Source organism: Elephas maximus, chromosome 9, assembly GCF_024166365.1.
Source record: "Elephas maximus indicus isolate mEleMax1 chromosome 9, mEleMax1 primary haplotype, whole genome shotgun sequence".
Taxonomy (NCBI): Eukaryota; Metazoa; Chordata; class Mammalia; order Proboscidea; family Elephantidae; genus Elephas; species Elephas maximus.
In genome coordinates, this window is record NC_064827.1 from 108,243,486 (window position 1) to 108,264,959 (window position 21,474).

At 39.1% G+C, this 21,474-nt stretch overlaps 1 protein-coding gene across 2 annotated transcripts in view; it reads left to right on the top strand.

Moving 5' to 3' along the window:
* The window catches only part of HABP4 (hyaluronan binding protein 4), a 46,469-nt gene that overhangs the window by 16,965 nt on the left and 8,030 nt on the right, over positions 1-21,474 (top strand). For both annotated transcript variants that reach the window (XM_049894903.1, XM_049894904.1), the window contains exons 5-6: positions 984-1,067; positions 20,779-20,950. In XM_049894903.1, coding sequence (XP_049750860.1) covers positions 984-1,067; positions 20,779-20,950 — 256 coding nt within the window. The remainder of the gene's footprint in view (positions 1-983; positions 1,068-20,778; positions 20,951-21,474) is intronic.

Genomic DNA, 21,474 nt, shown 5'->3' on the forward strand with positions numbered 1-21,474 from the left:
TTTTTGGTAGAAGTTATTTGTATTTTATGTTGAAAAACTGAGTTTTTAAAAATGTTGATTACAGTACCTTTGAGTTGAGAGTGTACATAAATTATTTACATGTAAAAAAGTCAGTTATTGCAGTTCAATCTATGTTTACGATTTTAAAAATTAACTTACTTTTAAAACTTTCACTGAAGCCTTTTCCTGAACTTGGAAAATGTCTGTAGACTGTGAACTGTTTCTAATGGATATATTTATATCTACTAATTTTAGCACCTTATTAAAAATGAAATTTCTTTGCTGGAACTTTTTTTTTTTAAAAGTAATGATCTGATAGTATTAATGTTGACATGAAGAGGAAAAATTAAGATAATGTACATTAAAATTCAAACGATTCTTCATTGTGTTGTGATTTTTAACCCATCGATTGTGTATTTAGACATGATGGCCCATAAGTCAGTGCCTGTTTCAGAGCCTTGGTTGTCCGAAATAGTCATCACCAGCTTGTTTGTATTCGAGAGCTTCGTTTTCCGAAATAGTCATCACCAGCTTGTTTGTATTCATACCCATTTTTGTAGAATCTGTTTCTGTTTTCTTACCGTTTTCTAAAAGTTCGATGTGGCACACTATAATGTCATTGAACACTTGTCTTATGGGAATTTTTATGGCTTCTTTTAAATTTGGAATTCCCTAGGATAATCACGGTTTTGAATAATTTTTCTGGCCATTTACAATCCGTTCTTAATTTTAGACCATTCATGGAAGCTTCAGTTTCTCAAACTACTTTTCACAGTTTGAGGAATTTATATATGGTGAAGCAATTTAGAGCATTTTTCTCATTTTCATTTTGATGAGGGTACATGTATGGAGTATATAGTTTCTTGAAAGATATTTACTTAAAAATGAAATTAAAATGTGGGTTTTTTTTCTGTATTAAATAAATACAAGAAGACATTGATGTGAACCTATTTGTCTGACTGGAAAGTTCTTGCTGTTTTCAGTGATGTGGAGCAGACGGCACCGATGGAGGAGACCACAGCAGCAGAGGAGCCCCAAGGCAGCCAGGAAGGGGAGTCTCCGACCAAGTAGGACCTTTCATTCGCTTTTCCTGCTCAGTTGTTGGTCTTTTTCTTCCTTCCTTCCTCCCTCCCTCCCTTCCAATAATTTTTATTGTGCTTTAAGTGAAAGTTTACAAATCAAGTCAGTCTCTCACATATAAACTTATATGCACCTTACTCCATACTCCCACTTACTCTCCCCCTAACGAGTCAACCCACTCCCTCGTTCCAGTCACTCCGTTCGTGACTGTTTTGCCAGTTTCTAACCCTCTCTACCCTCCCATCTCCCCACTAGACAGCAGATGCCAACACAATCTCAAGTGGCCACCTGATGCAAATAGCTCACTCCTCATCAGCATCTCTCTCCAACCCATTGTCCAGTCCAATCCATGTCTGATGAGTTGTCTTTGGGATGGTTCCTGTCCTGGGCCAACAGAAGGTTTGGGGACCATGACCACAGGGATTCTTCTAGCCTCAGTCAGACCATTAATTCTGGTCGTTTTATGAGAATTTGGGGTCTGTATCCCACTGTTCTCCTGCCCCCTCAGGGGTTTTCTGTTGTGCTGCCTGTCAGGGCAGTCATTGGTTGTGGCCTGGCATGGTCTTTTTCTTAAGTATTCTTAGGAATGGTTCATAGAGTAAAAGTCTAATAAGCCGTTTGTCATATCACAGAAGTCCCTGGGTGGCACAAATGGTTAAAAACTCGGACTCTAACAGAAGGGTTATTTGTTCGAGGCCACCTAGAGGCACCTTGGAGAAAAGGCCTGGCAATCTACTTCCAAAAAATCAGTCATTGAAAGCCCTATGGAGTTTTTCTACTCTGACACACATAGGGTTACCATGAGTCGGAATCGGCCAATGGCACCTTATTTATGTATTTTTTTTTTGGTTTTGTCATTTCGTATATGGTCTTGCAAATGTATTGTTGTCAGGTGCGATCAAGTTGTTTCCAACTCATGGCTATTCTGCGTACAATAGAGTGAAACACTGCCCAGTCCTGCACCATCCTGACAATCTTTGCTGTGTTTGAGCCCATTGTTGCAGTCACAGTGTCGATACATCTTGTCCAGGATCTCCCTCTTTTTTGCTGACCCTCTACTGTACTAAGTGTGATGTGCTTTTCCAGGGACTTGCCCCTCCTGATAACAGGTCCAGAATACTTAAGATGAAGTCTTGCCATGCTTGCTTCTAAGGAGCATTTAGGCTGTACTTCTTCTAAAACAGATTTGTTCATTCTTCTGGTAGTCCATGGCATATTCAATATTCTTCACCAACACCATAATTCAAAGGCATCAATTCCTCTTTGGTCTTCTTATTCATTGTCTAGCTTTCCCATGGATATGAGGCTATTGAAAATATCATGGCTTGGGCCAGGCATACCTTAGTCCTTGAAGTGACATCTTTGCTTTTCAACGCTCTAAAGAGGTCTTTTGCAGCAGTTTTCCCCAATGCAATACATCCTTTGATTTCTTGACTGCTTCTTCCATAGGCATTGATTATAGATCCAGGTAAAATAAAATCCTTGACAACTTCAGTATTTTCTCTATTTATCACAATGTTGCTTATTGGTCCAGTTGTGAGGATTTTTGTTTTCTTTTATGTTGAGGTGTAATTCATATTGAAGGCTATGGTCTTTGATCTTCATCAGTAAGTGCTTCAAGTCCTCTTCACTTTCAGCAAACAAGGTTGTGTCGTCAGGATAATGCAGGTTGTTAATGAGTCTTCCTCCAATCCTGATGCCCCATTCTTCTTCATACAGTCCAGCTTCTCAGATTATTTGCTCAGCATACAGATTGAATAAGTATGGTGAAAAGATACAACCCTGACACACGCCTTTCCTGATTTTATACCACACAGTATATCCCCTTGTTCTGTTAGAATGACTGCCTCTTGCTCTACGTATAGGTTCCTCCTGAGCACAGTGAGGTGTTCTGGAATTCCCATTCTTTGCAGTGTTATCCATAATTCGTTACAATCCACACAGTCAAATGCCTTTGCATAGTCAGCCAAGATCGATCTGACATCAGCGATCATATCCCTTGTTCTGTGTCCTCTTCTGAATCCAGTTTGCAATTCTGGCAGTTCCCTGTCAATGTACTGCTGCAACCGCTTTTGAATGATTTTCAGCAAAATTTTGTTTGCATGTGATATTAATGATATTGTTTGATAATTTCCGTGTTCTGTTCTATCACCTTTCTTTGGAATAGGCATAAATACAGATCTCTTCCAGTCAGTAGGCCAGGTAGCTGTCTTCCAAATTTCTTGACATAGACAAGTGAGTACCTCTAGAGCTACATCTGTTTGTTGAAACATCTCAGTTGGTATCCTGTGAATTCCTGGAGCCTTGTTTTTTGCCAGTGCTTTCAGGGCAGCTTGGACTTCTTCGTTCAGTGCCATCTATTCCTGGTCATATGCTACCTCCACAAATGATTGAACATTGACCATTTCTTTCTGGTAGAGCAACTCTGAGTATTCCTTCCATCTTCTTTTGATGCTTCCTGTGTCATTGAATATTTTCCCCATAGAATTCTTCACTACCGCAACTCAAGGCTTGAATTTTTTCTTCAGTTTTTGCAGCTGCAGAAATGCCAAGCATGTTCATCCCTTTTGGTTTTCTAACTCCAGGTCTTTGCACATTTCATTATAATAGTTTACTTTGTCTTCTTAAGGTGCCCTTTGAAATCTTCCATTCAGCTCTTTTACTTCATCATTTCTTCCATTCACTTTAGCTACTCTATGTTCAATAGTTGCAGAGTCTCTTTTGACATTCATTTTTCCCTATCTTTTTAATGATCTTTTGTGTTCTTCATGTATGATGTCCTTGATGTCATTCTACAACTTGTGTGGTCTTTGGTCATTAGTGTTCAGTGCATCGAATCTGTTCTTAAGATCGTCTCCAAATTCAAGTGGGATATACTGAAGATCGTATTTTAGTTCTCATGGATTTGTTTTAAATTTCTTCAGCTTCAAATTAACTTGAATATTAGCAATTAATGGTCTGTTCTGCAGTTGGCCCCTGGCCTTGTTCTGACTGATGTTATTTAGCTTCTCCATCATCTCTTTCCACAGATATAGTCTGTTCTGATTCCTATGTATTCCATCTGGTGAGGTCCACGTGTACAGTTGTTGTTTATGTTGTTGTAAAAAAGGTATTTGCCATCAATAAGTTATTGGTCTTACAAAGCTCTATCTTGCCATCTCTGGCATTATTTTTATCACCAAGGCCATATTTTTTCAATTACAGATCCTTCTGTTTTCAATGTTCGCATTCCAATCACCAGTAATTATCAAGGCATCTTGATTGCATGTTTGATCAGACTGCAGAAGTTGGTAAAAATCTTCAATTTCTTCATCTTTGGCCTTAATGATTGGTGTGTAAATTTGAGTAACAGTTGTATTAACTGGTCTTCCTTGTAGGGTATGCATATTATCCTATTACTGACAGCATTGTACTTCAGATAGACCTTGAAATGTTCTTTTTGATGATGAACCCAATGCCACTCTTCTTCAATTTGTCATTCCTGGTATAGTAGACCCTATGACTGGCTGATTCAAAATGGCCAATGTTAGTCCATTTCAGCTCACTAATGCCTAGGAAATCAATCTTTTTTTTTTTTTTTAATTTTTTATTGTGCTCTAAGTGAAAGTTTACAAATCAAGTCAGTCTCTCATACAAAAATTTGTATACACCTTGCTGTATACTCATAGTTGCCCTCCTGCTAATGAGACAGCACACTCCTTCTCTCCACCCTGTATTCCCATGTCCATTCAGCCAGCATCTGTTCCCCTCTGCCTTCTCATGTCACCTCCAGACAGGAGCTGCCCACATAGTCTCATGTGTCTACTTGAGCCAAGAAGCTCACTCCTCATCGGTATCATTGTCTGACTTATAGATCAGTCCAATCCCTGTCTGAAGAGTTGGCTTTGGAAATGGTTCCTGTCTTGGGCTAACAGAAGGTCTGGGGACCATGACCTCCGTGGTTCTTCTAGTCTCAGTCAGACCATTAAGTCTGGTCTTTTTATGAGAATTTGAGATCTGCATCCCACTGTTCTCCTGCTCCATCCACAGATTCTCTGTTGTGTTCCCTGTCAGGTCAGTCATCGCTTTTAGCCCGGCACCATCTAGTTCTTCTGGTCTCAGGCTGATGGAGTCTCTGATTTATGTGGCCCTTTCTGTCTCTTGGGCTCTTAATTACCTTGTGTCTTTGCTGTTCTTCACTCTCCTTTGCTCCAGGTGAGTTGAGACCAATTGATGCATCTTAGATGGCTGCTTGCTAGCGTTTAAGATCCCAGATGCCTCTCACCAAAGTGGAATGCAGAATGTTTTCTTAATAGATTTTATTATGCCAATTGACCTAGATGTCCCCTCAAAGCATGGTCCCCAAACCCTCACCTCTGCTACTCAGGCCTTCAGAACGTTCAGTTTATTCAGGAAACTTCTTTTCTTTTGGTTTAGTCCAGTTGTGTGGACTTCTCCTGTATTGTGTGTTGTCTTTCCTTTCACCTAAAATAGTTCTTGTCTACTATCTAATTAGTGAATATCCTTTTCCTCCCTCCCTCCCCACTCTCATAACCATCAAAGAATATTTTCTTCTCTGCTTAAACTATTTCTTGAGTTCCTGTAATAGTGGTCTCATTCAGTATTTGTCTTTTTGCAACTAATTTCACTCAGCATAATGCCTTCCAGATTCCTCCATGTTACGACATGTTTCAAGGATTCATCATTGTTCTTTATCGATGCATAGTATTCCATTGTGTGAATATACCATAACTTAATTATCCATTCATAGGATATCAATCTTTATGCATTCCATTTCATTTTTTTGTTGTTGATGATTTCTTTTTACTTGTATGTTAGCCATATTATGCGTTTTACTTGTAAGCTGTCCATATCACTTAAAGTTGGCCAGGGGGTGCATTTTAATCACTAAGGATTCATTTTTAAAGCAAGTTTAAGTGAAGTCCCTACTTCCATTTTTCCCATCCTACTACAAAGAAAAAAAATTTTTTTTTTTTACTACACTAGTAAATATTTCTATTTCTCTCCCTTCTTACCTCACTACTTTCTTAAATGAATAAATGCTCTTATAAATTTTCTACATGCTAAGTTTAAAGGAGGAAAAGATGATAAATTAACTCTTGATGAACACTTCTCTTTATAGGTTTTATTTTTTTTTTTTTATTGTACTTTAGATGAAGGTTTACAGAACAAACTAGCTTTTCATTAAACAATTAATACTATTTTGTGACATTGTTTACCAACCCCAGGACATGTCAACACTCTCTCCTTCTTCACCTCAGGTTCCCTATTACTAGCTTTCCTGTCTCCTCCTGCCTCCTAGTCCTTGCCCCTGGGCTGGTGTGCTCATTTAGTCTTGTTTTGTTTTATGGGCCTGTCTAATCTTTGGATGAAGGGTGAACCTCAAGAGTGACTTCATACTCTCGGGGTTTCTCCAGCCTCAAACCAATAATTCTGGTCTTTTTTGTGTGTGTGTGAGTTAGACTTTTGCTCCACATTTTTCTCCAACTCTATCCAGGACCCACTATTTTGATCCCTGTCAGAGCAGCTGGTAGCAGGGCACCATTGGTTGTTCTGTACTCAGTCTGGTGGAGGCTGTAGTACTTGTGGTCCATCAGTCATTTGGACTAATCTTTCCCTTGTGTCTTTGGTTTTCTTCATTCTCCCTTGCTCCAAATGGGATGAGACCAGTGAAGTATCTTCGATGGCCCACTCACAAGCTTTTAAGACCCCAGACGCTACTCACCAAAGTAGAATGTAGAACATTTTCTTTATGAACTATGTTATGGCAGTTGAGCTAGATATTCCCCAAGACCATGGTTCCCACAGCCCTCAGCCCAGTAATTTGGTCCCTTAGGGAGTTTGTCATCCATTCCATTTCATTTTTGACGACTTCCAGTTTTCCTGGATTCATACTTCATACATTCCACATTCCTATTATTATTGGATGTTTGCAGCTGTTTCTTTTCATTTTGAGTTGTGCCACATCAGCAAATGAAAGTCTGAAAGCTAGACTCCATCCCCATCATTAAGGTTGACTCTGCTTTGAGGAGGTAGCTCTTTCCCAATCATATTTTGAGTGCCTTCCAACCTGAGGGGCTCATCTTCTGGCAATATATCAGACAATGTTCTGCTGCTATTTGTAAGGTCTCAGTGGCCAGCTTTTTCAGAAGTAGAGACTCCCAGGTCCTTCTTCCTAGTCTGTCTTAGTCTGGAAACTCTGCTGAAATCTGTACACCAAGAATGACCCTGCTGGTGTTTGAAATACTGGTGGCATACCTTCCAGCATCCCATCAACACTCAAGCCACCATCATACAACAAACTGACCGATGGGCAGTGGTCCTAATGTATTAACAACTAATAATTCAACTAATAATTAATTGAAAATAATTTAATTAATGACTAATTAGTGGGTTAAATCCAAGTATTCTGCTCTCTGCCCACAACCTCTGTTCCATCCAGCAGCTTGTTTGACTCCCTACACTATCACAGTCTCACTCTGTTTAGGACGTCTAGGCTCTTGTCCTCTTTATGGTCTCACATGCCCTCCTCCCTCCTTTCTTCAGATAGCTTCTATCCCTAGTCCATCTCTAGCCCCTTGACAAGTCCTTAAACCTTGCCCCGTGGGCTGTTGCTTATACCTGATTGGCAAAACCTACCTACTGCCTAACACCCAACTTCCCGCCTTCTTTCTTCCTATACCCATAAGCTGAGCACTGCAAGTCTCACCCAGGGCAGGCTGAGCCCTGTAAAAATTTTTTTAGAATTTATTTTGTTGTTGTTGAGAATATACATAACAAAACATACACCAGTTCAGCAGTTTCTACATGTACCATTTAGCGACATTGATTATATTCTTCGAGTTGTACAACCACTCTCACCCTCCTTTTCTATATTGTTCTTCCCCCATTAACATAAATTTACTGCCCCCTAACCTTTTGAGTTGCTGTTGTCAATTTGATCCCATATAAATAGTTCTTAAAAGAGCATAATGCTCAAGGCAGACATTTTTTACTAATTAAGCTAAACTATTGTTTGATTTTAAGAAGACTTCAGGGGATCCTTTTGGTTTAAGATTTAAAGATTATCTCAGGGCAGGAGTTTCAGGGGTTCATCCAACTTTCATGGCTTCAGGGAGTCTGGAGTCTATGAGAATCTGGAATTCTATTGTTTATTTTCCCCTTTTTGATCAGGATTCTTCTATGGAATCTTTAATCAAAATGTTTAGTAATGGTAGCCAGGCACCATCCAGTTCTTCGCCTCTCGTCACAAAAGAAGTAGCTGTTGGGGGGGGGGCATTTAGCATATCACCCTCCTATTCCTGGTGGTCCTTCTTCCTCTGTTATTCCAGGAGAAAGGAGACCAAGTATTGTGCCTTGAATGGCCACTTGTAAGTTTTCAGACCCCAGGTACTATGCAGTGAACTAGTAGGTAAAACAGAAGCACGTTATCAGGCCGGTTAACTGGGATGTCTGGTGAAACCACGACCATAAACCTCCAAACCAAGGAACCAAATCTCGGGAGGGTTTTGGTTGTACATTGTACATAAGCAGCCTCAGCAGCTGTTCTTTTTTTTTGTTTGTTGTATATATGTATGTGTGTATATATATATCGTACAACTTTTGCCAATTCAACTTTTTACAGGTGTGTAACTTATTAACAGCAATTACAATAATTGGCGTGCAGCCCTACTCTTGATCAAATGCGATATTTCCATCACTATTAGCCCCCATTCCCCCTCTCTTCCATCCCTGGTAACCACTAATAAAGGTTAGTCCCTATACATTTGCCCCTTGTCTTTTTATATAAGCAAGGTCATTACAGTATTTGTCCTTTTTTGATTGACTGATTGCACTCAGCATAATGCCTTCCAGCTCCATCCATATCATGGCATGTGTCAAGACTTATTCTTCTTACTGGCTGAGTAGTATAGCATTCCATAGTATGTATGTTCCATGATTTGTTTATTCATTCATTCATTGATGAGCATTGAGGTTGCTTCCACCTTTTGGCTATTGTGAATAGTGCAGCAGTGAACATTGGTGTACACATCTCTTTTTGAGTTTTTGCTTTCAAGTCTTTTGGGTATATATACCTGGGAATGGAACTGCTGGGACGTGTGATAATTCTGTTTTCAGTTTTTTGAGGAACCGCCACATTGTGTTCCACAACAGCTGTGCCATTTTGCATTCCCACCAGCAATGGGTAAGGATTCCTATTTTACCACATTCTCACTAACATTTATTGTTTTCTGTTTTTTTTTAATCTTAGCCATCCTACTGGTAGTGAAGATGTATCTCATTGTGGTTTTGATTGTATTTTTCTGATGGCTAATGTTGCTGAGCATGTTTTAGCCATCCTAGTCGGGGTGAAAATGTGTCTCATTTTGGTTTTGATTTGCATTTCTGTGATGACTAATGATGCTGAGCATTTTTCAAATGTTTGGTCATCATTTGAACGTCCTCATTGGTGAAATGTCTATTCAAGTCCTTTGCCAATTTTATGATTGTCTCTTTGTTGTTGTCAAAGTTTTATATATATTTTGGTTGTTAGATTCTTATCAGATATATGGTTTCCAAAGATATTCTCAGTCAGTGGCTTGTCTTTCCACTTTTTTGTAAAGTCTTTTGATGACCAAAAATTTTAAATTTTTATGAGGTCCCATTTATTTCCTTTTGTTGTTTGTGCTTTTGTTATCATGTTAGATAATCCGTTATTAAAGGCTAGGCTTGACAGCATTGCCCCTGCTTTTTCTTCTAAGAATTTTATGATTTTATTTTACTCATTTAGGTCCTTAATCCACTTCGAATATTTTTTTGTGTATGATGTGAGGCATGGATCCTGTTTCATTTTTCTGCATGTGGAAATCTAATTTTTCCAGCACCATTTATTAGAGAGACTTTTCTTTCCCTATTGAATGGATTTAGCATCCTTGTCAAAAATCTCTTGACCATAAAACTCATTGCCTTCGAGTCACAGTGACCCTATAGGACAGAGTAGAACTGTCCATAGGGTTTCCAAGGAGCAGGGGATAGATTCGAACTGCCGACCTTTTGGTTAGCAGCCGTAGCACTTAACCACTGCACCACCAGGCCCCCAGCTGATGTGTGAATTTGTTTCTGGACCCTCAATCCTATTCCACTGGTCTGTGAATTCTGTAAATGGTTGATGAGCAGTATTCTGAAATGAGCCCTCTGTACCACCCAGCCCTTCATTTTCAAGGTACAACTTTGCCTCCTATGTCACAGAGAAATTAGGACCCTCACATGGGAGCTTCATCATCTTCCTACTCCCAGAGGTACAGAGGCATCTATGCCCACAGGCTTCCTATCCTTCTCTCATGGTGAGACAGGAGCCATCTCTCTCCACACCTCTTCATATGCCGCATCCTGTTGCCTCTGGCTTCATAGAAACCTTACACTGTCAGCTCCTCTCTTCTTTGGTATATTCAGCTCCTTCCTCGCTACTCTGCTTATGCATGCTTAAATCTCCTGTTTTAAATTTTCTCTTGACCCCACATTCTCCTTTAGCTACGCTGTCTCTTCCAGCATGTTCCAGAGCTGTGTATGCTTCTCCTTCATTTCCTCCTGCTTCACTCAGGGCCTGGTTCTCATCCTCATTGCCTCCTGAAGCAGTGGTCACATGTATAGATCTAACGGGCGCTTCACTCTGGCTCAGAAGTGTATGACTCTATTGAGTTCTTCATGAACACACTCTCCCCTGAGTTTCTGTGATCACTTAGCTCTCTGGATTTTCTTCCTGCCTCTTGGCTCCTCTTTTCCAGTATCCTTTGCAGGCTCATCCTTGTATTTTCCTGGCCTTTCAAAGTGTCAAGTTGTTCAGGGCTCTGCCTTTGGCTCTCTTCTCCTACTCTTTATTCTCTTTACAGGCATCTCACGCACCCCTGTGCCTTGCATTGTCATTTATACACTGACTCTGGAATATACACCTGGCTCCAACTTTCCCCATAGGCCCCAGGCCTGTTCATCCAGCTCTGCCTACTGGCCCCCTGGCCTGGGTCATCCTCATGCACCTCCTGCTGTACACGTCAGGGGCCAGAGCTACTGAACTTTCCTACAGCCTCTGGTCTTTGGCAGGTGTTTCCATCCTATGGAAAAGCATTGCTATCCATCCAGCTGCACAAAGCAGAGACCTAGGAGCCATTCTTGAAACTTTCCCCCCTCACTCCAGTCCTTGACCAACCCCTGGTAATTTGTAACTCCTAATTGTCCACTTACTTATAGTATTTTATTTTGTCTTCTTGAGCTGCCCTTTGAAATTTTCTGTTCAGCTCTTTTACGTCATGATTTCTTCGTCTCACTTTAGCTACTGAACGTTCAAGTTTCAGAGTCTCTTCTGACATCCATTTTGGTTTTTTCTTATGAAGTAAAGTATCGTAATGACATGTGCAAAGACCTGGAGGTAGAAAACCAAGAGGGAAGAACATACTCAGCATTTCTTAAGCTGAAAGAGCTGAAGAAAAAATTCAAGCCTCAAGTTGCAATATTGTTGAAGGATTCTATAGGGAAAATATTAAACAACACAGGAACCATCAAAAGAAGATGGAAGGAATACACAGAGTCATTATACCAAAAAGAAATGGTTGACATTCAGTCATTTCAGGAGGTAGCATATGATCAGGAACTGATGGTACTGAAGAAAGAAGTCCAAGCTGCACCAAAGGCACTGGTGAAAATCAAGGCTCCAGGAATCGATGGAGTACCATTTGAGATGTTTTAACAAATGGATGCGGTCCTGGAAGTGCTCACTGGTCTATGACAAGAAATTTGGGAGACAGCTGCCTGGCCAACCGACTGGAAGAGATCCATATTTATGCCTGTTCCCAAGAAAGGTGATCCAACTGAATGTGGAAATTATTGAAAAATATCATTAATATCATACGCAAGTGAAATTTTGCTGAAGATCATTCAAGACCGGCTGCAGCAGTATATCGACAGGGAACTGCCAGAAATTCAAGCCAGCTTCAGAAGAGGATGTGGAACCAGGGATATCATTGCTGATGTCAGATGGATCCTGGCTGGAAGCACAGAATGCCAGAAAGATGTTTATTTGTGTTTTATTGACTATGCAAAGGCATTCAACTGTGTGAATCATAATAAATTATGTATACCATTGTGAAGAATGGGAATTCCAGAACGCTTAATTGTGCTTATGAGGAACCTGTACATAGATCAAGAGGCAGTCATTTGAACTGAACTTTAACAGTGTAGCTTAAAGTCAGGAAAGGTGTGTGTCACGGTTGTATCCTTTCACCATACTTATTCAGTCTGTATGCTGAGCAAATAATCCGAGAAGCTGGACTATATGAAGAAGAACAGGATATCAGGATTGGAGGAAGACTCATTAACAACCTGCGTTATCCACATGACACAACCTTTGTTGCTGAAAGTGAAGAAAACTTGAAACACTGATGAAGATCAAAGACCACAGCCTTTAGTATGGATTGCAGCTCAATGTAAAGAAAACAAAAATCCTCACAAGCATAAGCAACATCATGATAAATGGAGAAAATATTGAAGTTGTCAAGGATTTCATCTTGGATCCACAGTCAATACCCATGGAAGCAGCAGTCAAGAAATCAAAAGATGCATTGCTTTGGGCAAATCTGCTGCAAAAGACCTCTTTAAAGTGTTGAAAAGTAAAGATGTCACCTTGAAGACTAAGGTGTGCCTGACCCAAGCCATGGTGTTTTTAATTGTCTTATATGCATGCAAAAGCTGGACCATGAAGAAGGAAGACAGAAGAAAAATTGATGGCTTTGAATTGTGGTGTTGGCAAAGAATATTGAATATACCATGGACTGCCAAAAGAACGAACAAATCTGTCTTGGAAGAAGTCAGAATACACTTTGGAAGCAAGAATGGTGAGACTACGCCTCACATACTTTGAACATGTTATCAGGAAGGATTAGTCCCTGGAGAAGGACATCATGCTTGATAAAGTAGAGGGCCAGCAAAAAATAGGAAGACTCTTAACAAGATGGATTGACACAGTGGCTGCAAAGGGGCTCAGGCATAACAACGATTGTGAGGATGGCGCAGGACCGGGCTGTGTTTCATTCTGGTGTACGTGGAGTCACTATGAGTCAGAACCAACTCGACCGCACCTAACAACAACAGCAACAATTGTCCACTGTCTCTACTCACAATGGTCTAGGCTGCTGTCATCTGAGCTACTGCTGTAGCTGCTTTTGAACCTTCTTCCAGTCCGTTTTCCAGACCAAAGTGGTTTTCACACTGGCAATCTGATTGTCATGCCCACACCTTACTTAGACACCCCCCCTCCCCCAGTGGCCTTACTTGTCAATAAACTCCTTGTCCTAGCCTATGTGGTCCGGCCCTGCTTCCGCTCTCAAGTTTTGACCACTCCTACTCCTGTCCTTTCTCTGGTGACCCTTATTTCATGTTCACAAACACACCTTCCTGCTACCCTTTCCCCCATATCTCTGTAGAACTTTGTAAGTGCTGTTCCTTGTTTTTCTGTACCTCTCCCCCAAGCCCACTGGCCTTAGCCTCTTTCCTTCTTACTTATCCTTCAGATGCCAAGAGGCAGTGTGTTTAGTGGTTCATAGCATGGACTCTGGAGATAGAGTGCTGGGTTCAAATCCAAGCTCTGCCACTTACTAGATGGGGCAAATTATTTAATTTTTCTGTGTCTTGGTTTTCTTTATCTGTAAAATGGGAATATAATGATACCTACATCATAGGATTGTTGTGAGGATTGGATAAGTTTGTATATGTTTCACCTAGAGCAGTGCCTAGTATGTAATTAAAAAAAAAAAATCCAAACCCATTGCTGTGGAATCAATTCTGACTCATAGTGACCCTAGAGGACAGAGTAGAACTGCCCCATAGGGTTTCCAAGGAAGCAGGTTGCCATATCTTTCTCCCAAGTGGTGGCTGGTGAGTTTGAACCGCTGGTCTTTTGGTTAGCAGCTGAACTGTTATTGGTATTGTTACTTATTACAAAAGAAAACGCTTCTAAAAGGTTCGATGGTTCTGGAAGCTGTCCATTTATTATTCAAAACAATTAAGAAGTGTCTTAACTAAAGAAACAGATTATTAGTTAATATGAATATTGAGTTAACTTAGGAAAGAGATTAATAGTTTATGTATTGAGAAAGTGAGTTAGCTAAATACCTGCAGGAAAACATTATATCCTTTTTGAGCCTATAAACATTTATAAATATTTCAAGTAATGTAAGGCAGAATAATAGTATTATAGCATAATTCTAATCTGTAGAACTGATTTAAGCATTCATAGTATTAGACAAAACTACTTAGTTAATCATTTCCTCTGAAAGACAAAATAATGCCTAATAACTTGGTCCCAGTATAACTACTAGAAGTATCCTGGTAGAGCTAACCAGAAAATATCTCACTTGGCTACTGACCTTTGTTGAAAGTGAGCGTCTATTTAGAATTGCAGGTGCACAAGAGAGGGCGACCGCCGGAGAAATACAGTGGCCGGGCATGCTCAGAAGCGCTGGTTCCTGCTCTGCATTGTCCAGCTTTAAATTTATTACTCAGATTTCTAACTATACAATTCTAATTTCGCGATGGTTTCAAAATTAGGTTTATATCCTAGAAATACATTCTATGACGGTGATGGTCTCTGGTCTCAGCTTTGTCTGAATACTGATACTGAATACTCAAGCACTCAGAGTTCAGCCAGTGTGTATCCAGCACACCTCTCCGTTTTAGAACCACTTGAGAGAGAAACTCAGTGTGCTCAGTTTTGTTCAGACATGCAACTGGCATACATACGTTGTCCTCAAATTGGATACATTTTACTACTCATTATACATTCTATGTCCTCTTTCTTCCTTCCTTCTTGGTTTACAGAGTATTAAATGTTCATTGTCACAGAGTATTCTAATGTCCCAGGATACCTGTGACAACTTCCTGGTGAGTATTTAGAAGAAGAGAAGAAAAAAATTTTTAGGGCATTTACCCTGTGCTAGGAACTGCTCTCAATACTGCCCCGTCTTAACTGGTTTAATCTTTTACCATGCCATGAAGGACAGGGTACTGTTACCATTATCTTACTGAGACTTAGAGGTTAACTAACGTGACTAAGGTCCCCCAGCTAATAAGGGGCAGAGCCAGAATTTGAAGCAGGCATTGTGGCACACATATATGTGCTCTTAACCGTAGTGAATGGTAAAAATGGTAAAACTGCCGTTAACCGATGTTGTCTGTTGTTAGTCGTCTTCAAGTTGAATTCCACTGATTGCGTCTCTGTGGGCAGTGTGGCTGGTAAATATTTAACATCTGGTTCTCTGGGTGGGAAAGGCTCTGATTTACAGCCCTTGCTGGTTTCTGTGGCGTGAATACTCCCATCATGGCTGACTTAAGGATGCCAGTGGGACATCACTGAATGCAGAATTGTGCAGAGATGTGCAAGAGTCAGCTAGTATGTACTGTTTCGACTATACAGGTTCTATAGGTGTAAACATCAAGAGCACAGATATTAGTAAAATGTAGCAAAATAATTAGGAATTGATGAGTTGTGTTTATGACCTTTGTTTTTAATATAGTTTAATTATAAGTTTATATAATTTAACTTTTAATAATGGCTGTGTCTAACAGCCAGCTTGCAACATTCCTGAACATTTAACAATTGGCTCTTATGAGTCAGTGCAATCTGGCGCCAGGCACAACATTGCTGCAGAGTAGTTGAATATGTTCCCCTGTTCCCTGTATTTACTGTGTTTCCTGAAAATTGGTGGTGAGAGCCAGAGGTTTGATCAAATACAGTTTAAGCTTTTTGGCGTGATTGCTTCATAGCTTATGGAAAGCCACTGATCTTCATTGCCGGGTCCGTTAATTCGTTAGGACTGCAAAATGGTGATATTTTAATTCTCTTGTTCCTTCATTTATTTGCTGCAATTTCTGCATGGAGAAACTTCTCTAGAACTATTTGATTATATTGAGGTACAAATTCATGCAGGAAATGCAGGATAAATGCTTCTTACTTTTTATTATACTAGTTTTCAGATAATGAGCTGGTTCCATATCACCATGCTTCAAAGGTGCCAATTGCTTTTTTTTTTTTAAGTGCCATTATGAACTCATAGATTTAAACGCATTTGATGTGTTTTAATCCATTGAATTTCTCTTCTTATGCATGCTTAAACTGAGTCATTGTTTGGCTAGAAGGACCCTGTTCCTATTGATTCCTGAGTCCCTTTTAACACATGTTCAGTAGCCTTTGATAGCTTTCTTGCTTTCTGGTAAGACAAGTTGTTCCCGACTCAACCATGTGTACTCCTGCCCCATACTGCCTACCTCACACTCAGCCATTTTCTGAGGAGCTGTATTCCTCTTAACAGAGTATGGTATCTAGTGTGGGCACTAGGGTGCTCATTGCTCCTGGTCTTTCATTGTTTATAGGGCATTTCAGTAGACAGAGCTGGTAAGTAGATAATGCACACATATATTTTTTAAGATAAAATGAGTTCATTCAGTGTTTTCAGTTCAAATTTAGGACTACAGGATAATTAGCTAAACTGTATCCACCTTACATGTTTTCCCCTCTTCTCTCATGATGAAATTTCCAGTTTTCAGTGACATCAGCACTGTCACTCATCTGCTACACACACAGTCACAAATAACATCACCAGTGCTACCTCCAATAATGTGGTTACTGGAAGTTATATATGGATGGAGGCATAGTCAAATTTGTATTTTAAAGTCACTTGAAATAGTTTCTCATGGTGGTTATGTCATTAACTTGATAAACATTTGGGCTTATGTGATTTATTTTGCTTTCACATTTTAGAGATTGAATTTTAATTTAAGTCTGTTTTATAATTACAAAATATTTACATGTTTCCAGAGTTCAGTCTGCAAAGTATGGCACTTTCAACTAGCTCCTACCCCTGTCCTTTCCCTGTTTTATCTTTGAATTTTAAAAAATCTAATACTTCTATCTATTTGTATGCCTCCTGTTTCTTAGGTGAACAGTAACATGCTGTACACTCCACCTTCCCTTTTCATCAATATGTCCTGGCGTATCACAGTATATGCCTGCTCATAGCAGTAGGTAGAGGTATTCCTCATTCCTTTTCCAGCTGTGTAGTATCATACCTATGTGTGCACCCACAGTGTTGCCACCAAATTCTCTTGATGAGTTTGGGTTGTGTCCAGTATTTTGCTATTACAAAGTTTTTCTTTTTTAAAAATTTTTATTGTGCTTTAAGTGACAAAGCTTTTTTTTCTTAATGCCTTTTTATATTTTTACCAATATTTTTGGGATCCATGTTTTAGCATTGGAATTCCTCCAATATTTTATTGTGAAATTTTTCAAACAGCAAGGTTTAAAGAATTTTACAGTGAACACCTATACCCACCACCTAAACTCCACCATTTATCTTACTACATTTGTTTTATCACACATCTTTCCATCTTCTTTTTTGATCATTTCAAAGTAAATGGCAGACATCTTATACACTTTTCCACCTAAGTAGTTTAGCATGCATGTCTTGGTTTAATATTTGTTTATAATTTCACTTCTGATACAGAACGCATATACTGTAAAATGTATGCTTAAGTGTACATTTCCTGTTTTAACAAATATACTGTGGAACCCAAACTTCTATCAAGTACATTACCATCATTCCAGAAAGTTCCTTCATGCTCCTTCACAGGCAACCGCTGCTTTGATTTTTTTCCCTGCTGTCAGCTTGCTATTTTAAAGTCACTTTGCTAACCTATTTTGGATGCTCTATGATTAGATTGGAAACCCTAGTGGCATAGTGGTTAAGAGCTATGGCTGTTAACCAAAAGGTCGGCAGTTCGAATCTACCAGGTGCTCCTTGGAAACCCTATGGGGCAGTTCTACTCTGTCCTATGGGGTCGATATGAGTTGGAATCGACTCAACGGCAACAGGTTTTGGATAATTAGATTTCTCTCCTGATTTTGCTTTTTTTTTTCTCACATCATTAACTTGTGAATTCTAGAACTTTAGATTAGCCTTTCAGTGAAGGTATTATAGATTTGATTCCCTCTCCACTCCCCATATATTGGTCTAATTCAACTAAGCTATGCTATTGACATTTAGAGCTGAAAAGGACCTTTAGAATTCATCTAGTTCAGCCTCATTTTATAGATGAGGAAACTGAGATTTGGAAAATATGATCGACTTGCACAAGTTCACATGGTAAGCCAGCCAGGATTCGTGGCCATGATCCATTGTTCTTACTTTCAGACAACTCACTATCCTTACTATCAACACTTCCTTTCTTTTCAATCAAATTCCTTTCCAAACTCAGTAGCCTATGTGAGCATCCTAGCCAGGGAAGGGAACTAGGGACAAGCCCTTCATATTTTCCAGTTTACCAGCCTGGCCATTTCAAATCTCATTTTAACTTTGCCCTTATCAGGTACCTCAGGGAAATTGGATCCTAATCTCTCTTTTAGTATCATCCTGATTGAGGACTGCAGGGATTAAATTGTGAGCAGGTCTATGCGAGGACCTAGTTTTGTTCCCATTATCATCATGCCCTAAAATATCAGCAGTGTGGAGCACAATGTGTTTTCCCTTTTTTATCCAAACTATTGTTCCTCTTTACTTTTCCCTTGCATTTCTCTTACCTTCTAGTTTGTAAATAGTTATCATCTTGGGGATTTGTGCGCTGCACTCTTTACTTGTGCTGTGTGTTTGTTAATTGTAGTAATAGAGAAAACAAACTAGAATGTTGTTACACAGAATGGCCCTGTATGCTCCTGAGGTAGTTTTCTCATAAGCTAGTTGCTCACATCTTTTATATTTTTTTTGACATCCTCAGTGTCAGCTAGGTCTGTGCAGAATCACAAGGCAGGAATTTTCCTTACTGTTGTCTGTACTGGAATAGCCGGTTATCTCCCAGTACAGCCTAGATACAGGCTTTTATTTTCATAAAGTCTTATTACATTTATTTTATGGAGTCTAAACTGTAAGCTGGTTTTTAAATAACAGCTTTATTCAGGTATAATTCACATAGCATAAATCACCTATTAAAGTATACAATTCAATAGTTTTTAGCATATTCAGAGAGTTGTGCAACCACTACCACAATCAATTTTAGAATATTTTCATCACCTTCCCCCCAAAAATGATACCCAGTAGTAGTCATCCTACTCCCCCATCTCTCAACTTTAGGCAATGACAGATCTACTTTCCCTCCTTATATACTATAGATTTGCCTATTCTGTACATTTCACATATATGGAATCATACACTATATGGTCCTTTGTGACTGGCTTCTTTCACTTAGCGTAATGTTTTCAAGATTCATCCACGTTGTAGTGTATCAGTACTTTATTCCTTTTTATTGCAAATAATATTCCATTGTATGGATATACCATATCTCTTTGATCCATTCATCAGTTGATGGACTTGTAGGTTGTTTCCACCTTTTAAATAGTGCCGTGTACAAGTCTTTATGTGGACATACGTTTTTATTTCTCTTGGGTATAAACCTAGGAATGGAATTGCTGGATCATATGTAACTCTACGTTTAACCTTTTGAGCAACTGCCAGACTATTTTCCAAAGTACCTACATTTTACGTTCGCTAGCAGTATAGAAGGTATGAGGGTTCCAGTTTCTCCACGTCCTCGCCAACATTTGTTATTATCTGTCTTTTTGATTATAGTCATCCTACTGGGTGAGAAATAGTATCTGGTTGTGGCTATGATTTCCATTTCCCTGTTAGCTAATGATATTGAACATTTTATTGGCAATTTGTATATCTTCTTTGGAGAAACGGTTATTCAGATTTTTTGCTGATTTTTAAATTATTTATTATCATAGACTTGTAAGAGTTCTTTCTATATTCTAGATACAAGTCCCTTGTCAGATACATGATCTCCAGATATTTTCTCCCATTCTGTGAGCCGTCTTTTCTCTTAATGGTGTTTATAGCTTAAATGTTTTTAATTTTAATGAAGTCCAATATATTTTTTTCTTTCATTGCTTGTGCTTTTGGTATCATATCTAAGAAACCATTGCCTAATCATGAAGATTTATGCCCATGTTTTCTTCTAAGAGTTTTATACTTTTAGTTCTTATATTTATCATGTGACATAGGGATCCAACTTGATTCTTTTACAAGTGGGAATCTAGTTGTCCCAGCACTGTTTGTCGAAAATATTGTTCTTTCTCCTTTGAATTGTCCTTGGCACCATTTGTCATAAAAACCAATTGACAATGAATGTGAGGGGTTTATTTCTGGACTCTCAATTCCATTCTGTTGATTTATATGTCTGCTTTGTTTTCTTTTTAAAAATTTGAAGAGACTGTTGACAAAAATATGGCTTTGTGATCTATTTGTTTTATAACTTGTTCATTAACTTCCTCTATTTCGGTAGCTTCTCTTTTACTACAGTGATCTCATTTCTGCAGTGTAATGCCATCTGGAAGGGGAGTGGCTGTGGTGGAATGTAATGCGAATGTCATTGGAATGGTGCTCCCACTTTCCCAATACTGCTCTGAACACACAGCAGGAAGTCTCTTCAGGTGGCAATGATGGCATGAAATGATGAAAATAAAGTGATTAAGGAAATTTATGGTTCAAAGGTTTTCTTATCTTATTCAGATTTGAGATACAGTAACATGAAAATATGTTAAGCTAATCGTTATGAATTTTTGCTTTGAGAAAGTAGACATGTCGTACCCATCCAAAATTTCCTTATGATTGTACATCTTCACAGAGTTCCTGAGTTGGAGGTAGAAGAGGAAACTCAAGTTCACGAGATGACCTTAGACGAGTGGAAAAATCTTCAAGAACAGACCAGACCAAAGCCTGAGTTTAACATACGGAAACCTGAATCTACTGTTCCTTCCAAAGCAGTGGTGATTCACAAGTCAAAATATAGAGATGATGTAAGTATTGCATTTTGTATCTACCAGTAATCTTTTCTTTTATCTTGTTGGAAACACAATGGACCTTTCCACTTATATTTTGAAAGTGGAACCTTAGTAGTTGGTATTCTAGTTTCTACCTGAGTAAGCAGAGATGTTGTATGCCTAGTTTTACTGTCTTTATCGGTCATTAAGACAGAGAATTTAAACTTGATCTACTGACACTTAAGGTGAAAGCAGGTATGGTGACTGCATTTTCTGCTCAACCTAAGTGTGCTGAAATGATCCAAATACTCTGTGTTAATTGCGTTGCATTTCTGACTCTTAAATGAGGGGCTGCAGAATGTTTCCTGTACAGTGCCATTTGAAAGGATAACTGCTCTGCATTGTCATGGTTAGATTACCTTCTGTGTGCATTCTTAATAAGAGCATTTAATAAGGAATTGGGAGTAGCTGATCATTTTAAACTAGAGTGGGGCACTGCACTCTGAAGCTGTCCTCATTTTAATTCAGCAGCTTTGCTCCCACTGTGTAACTAGGAAAAC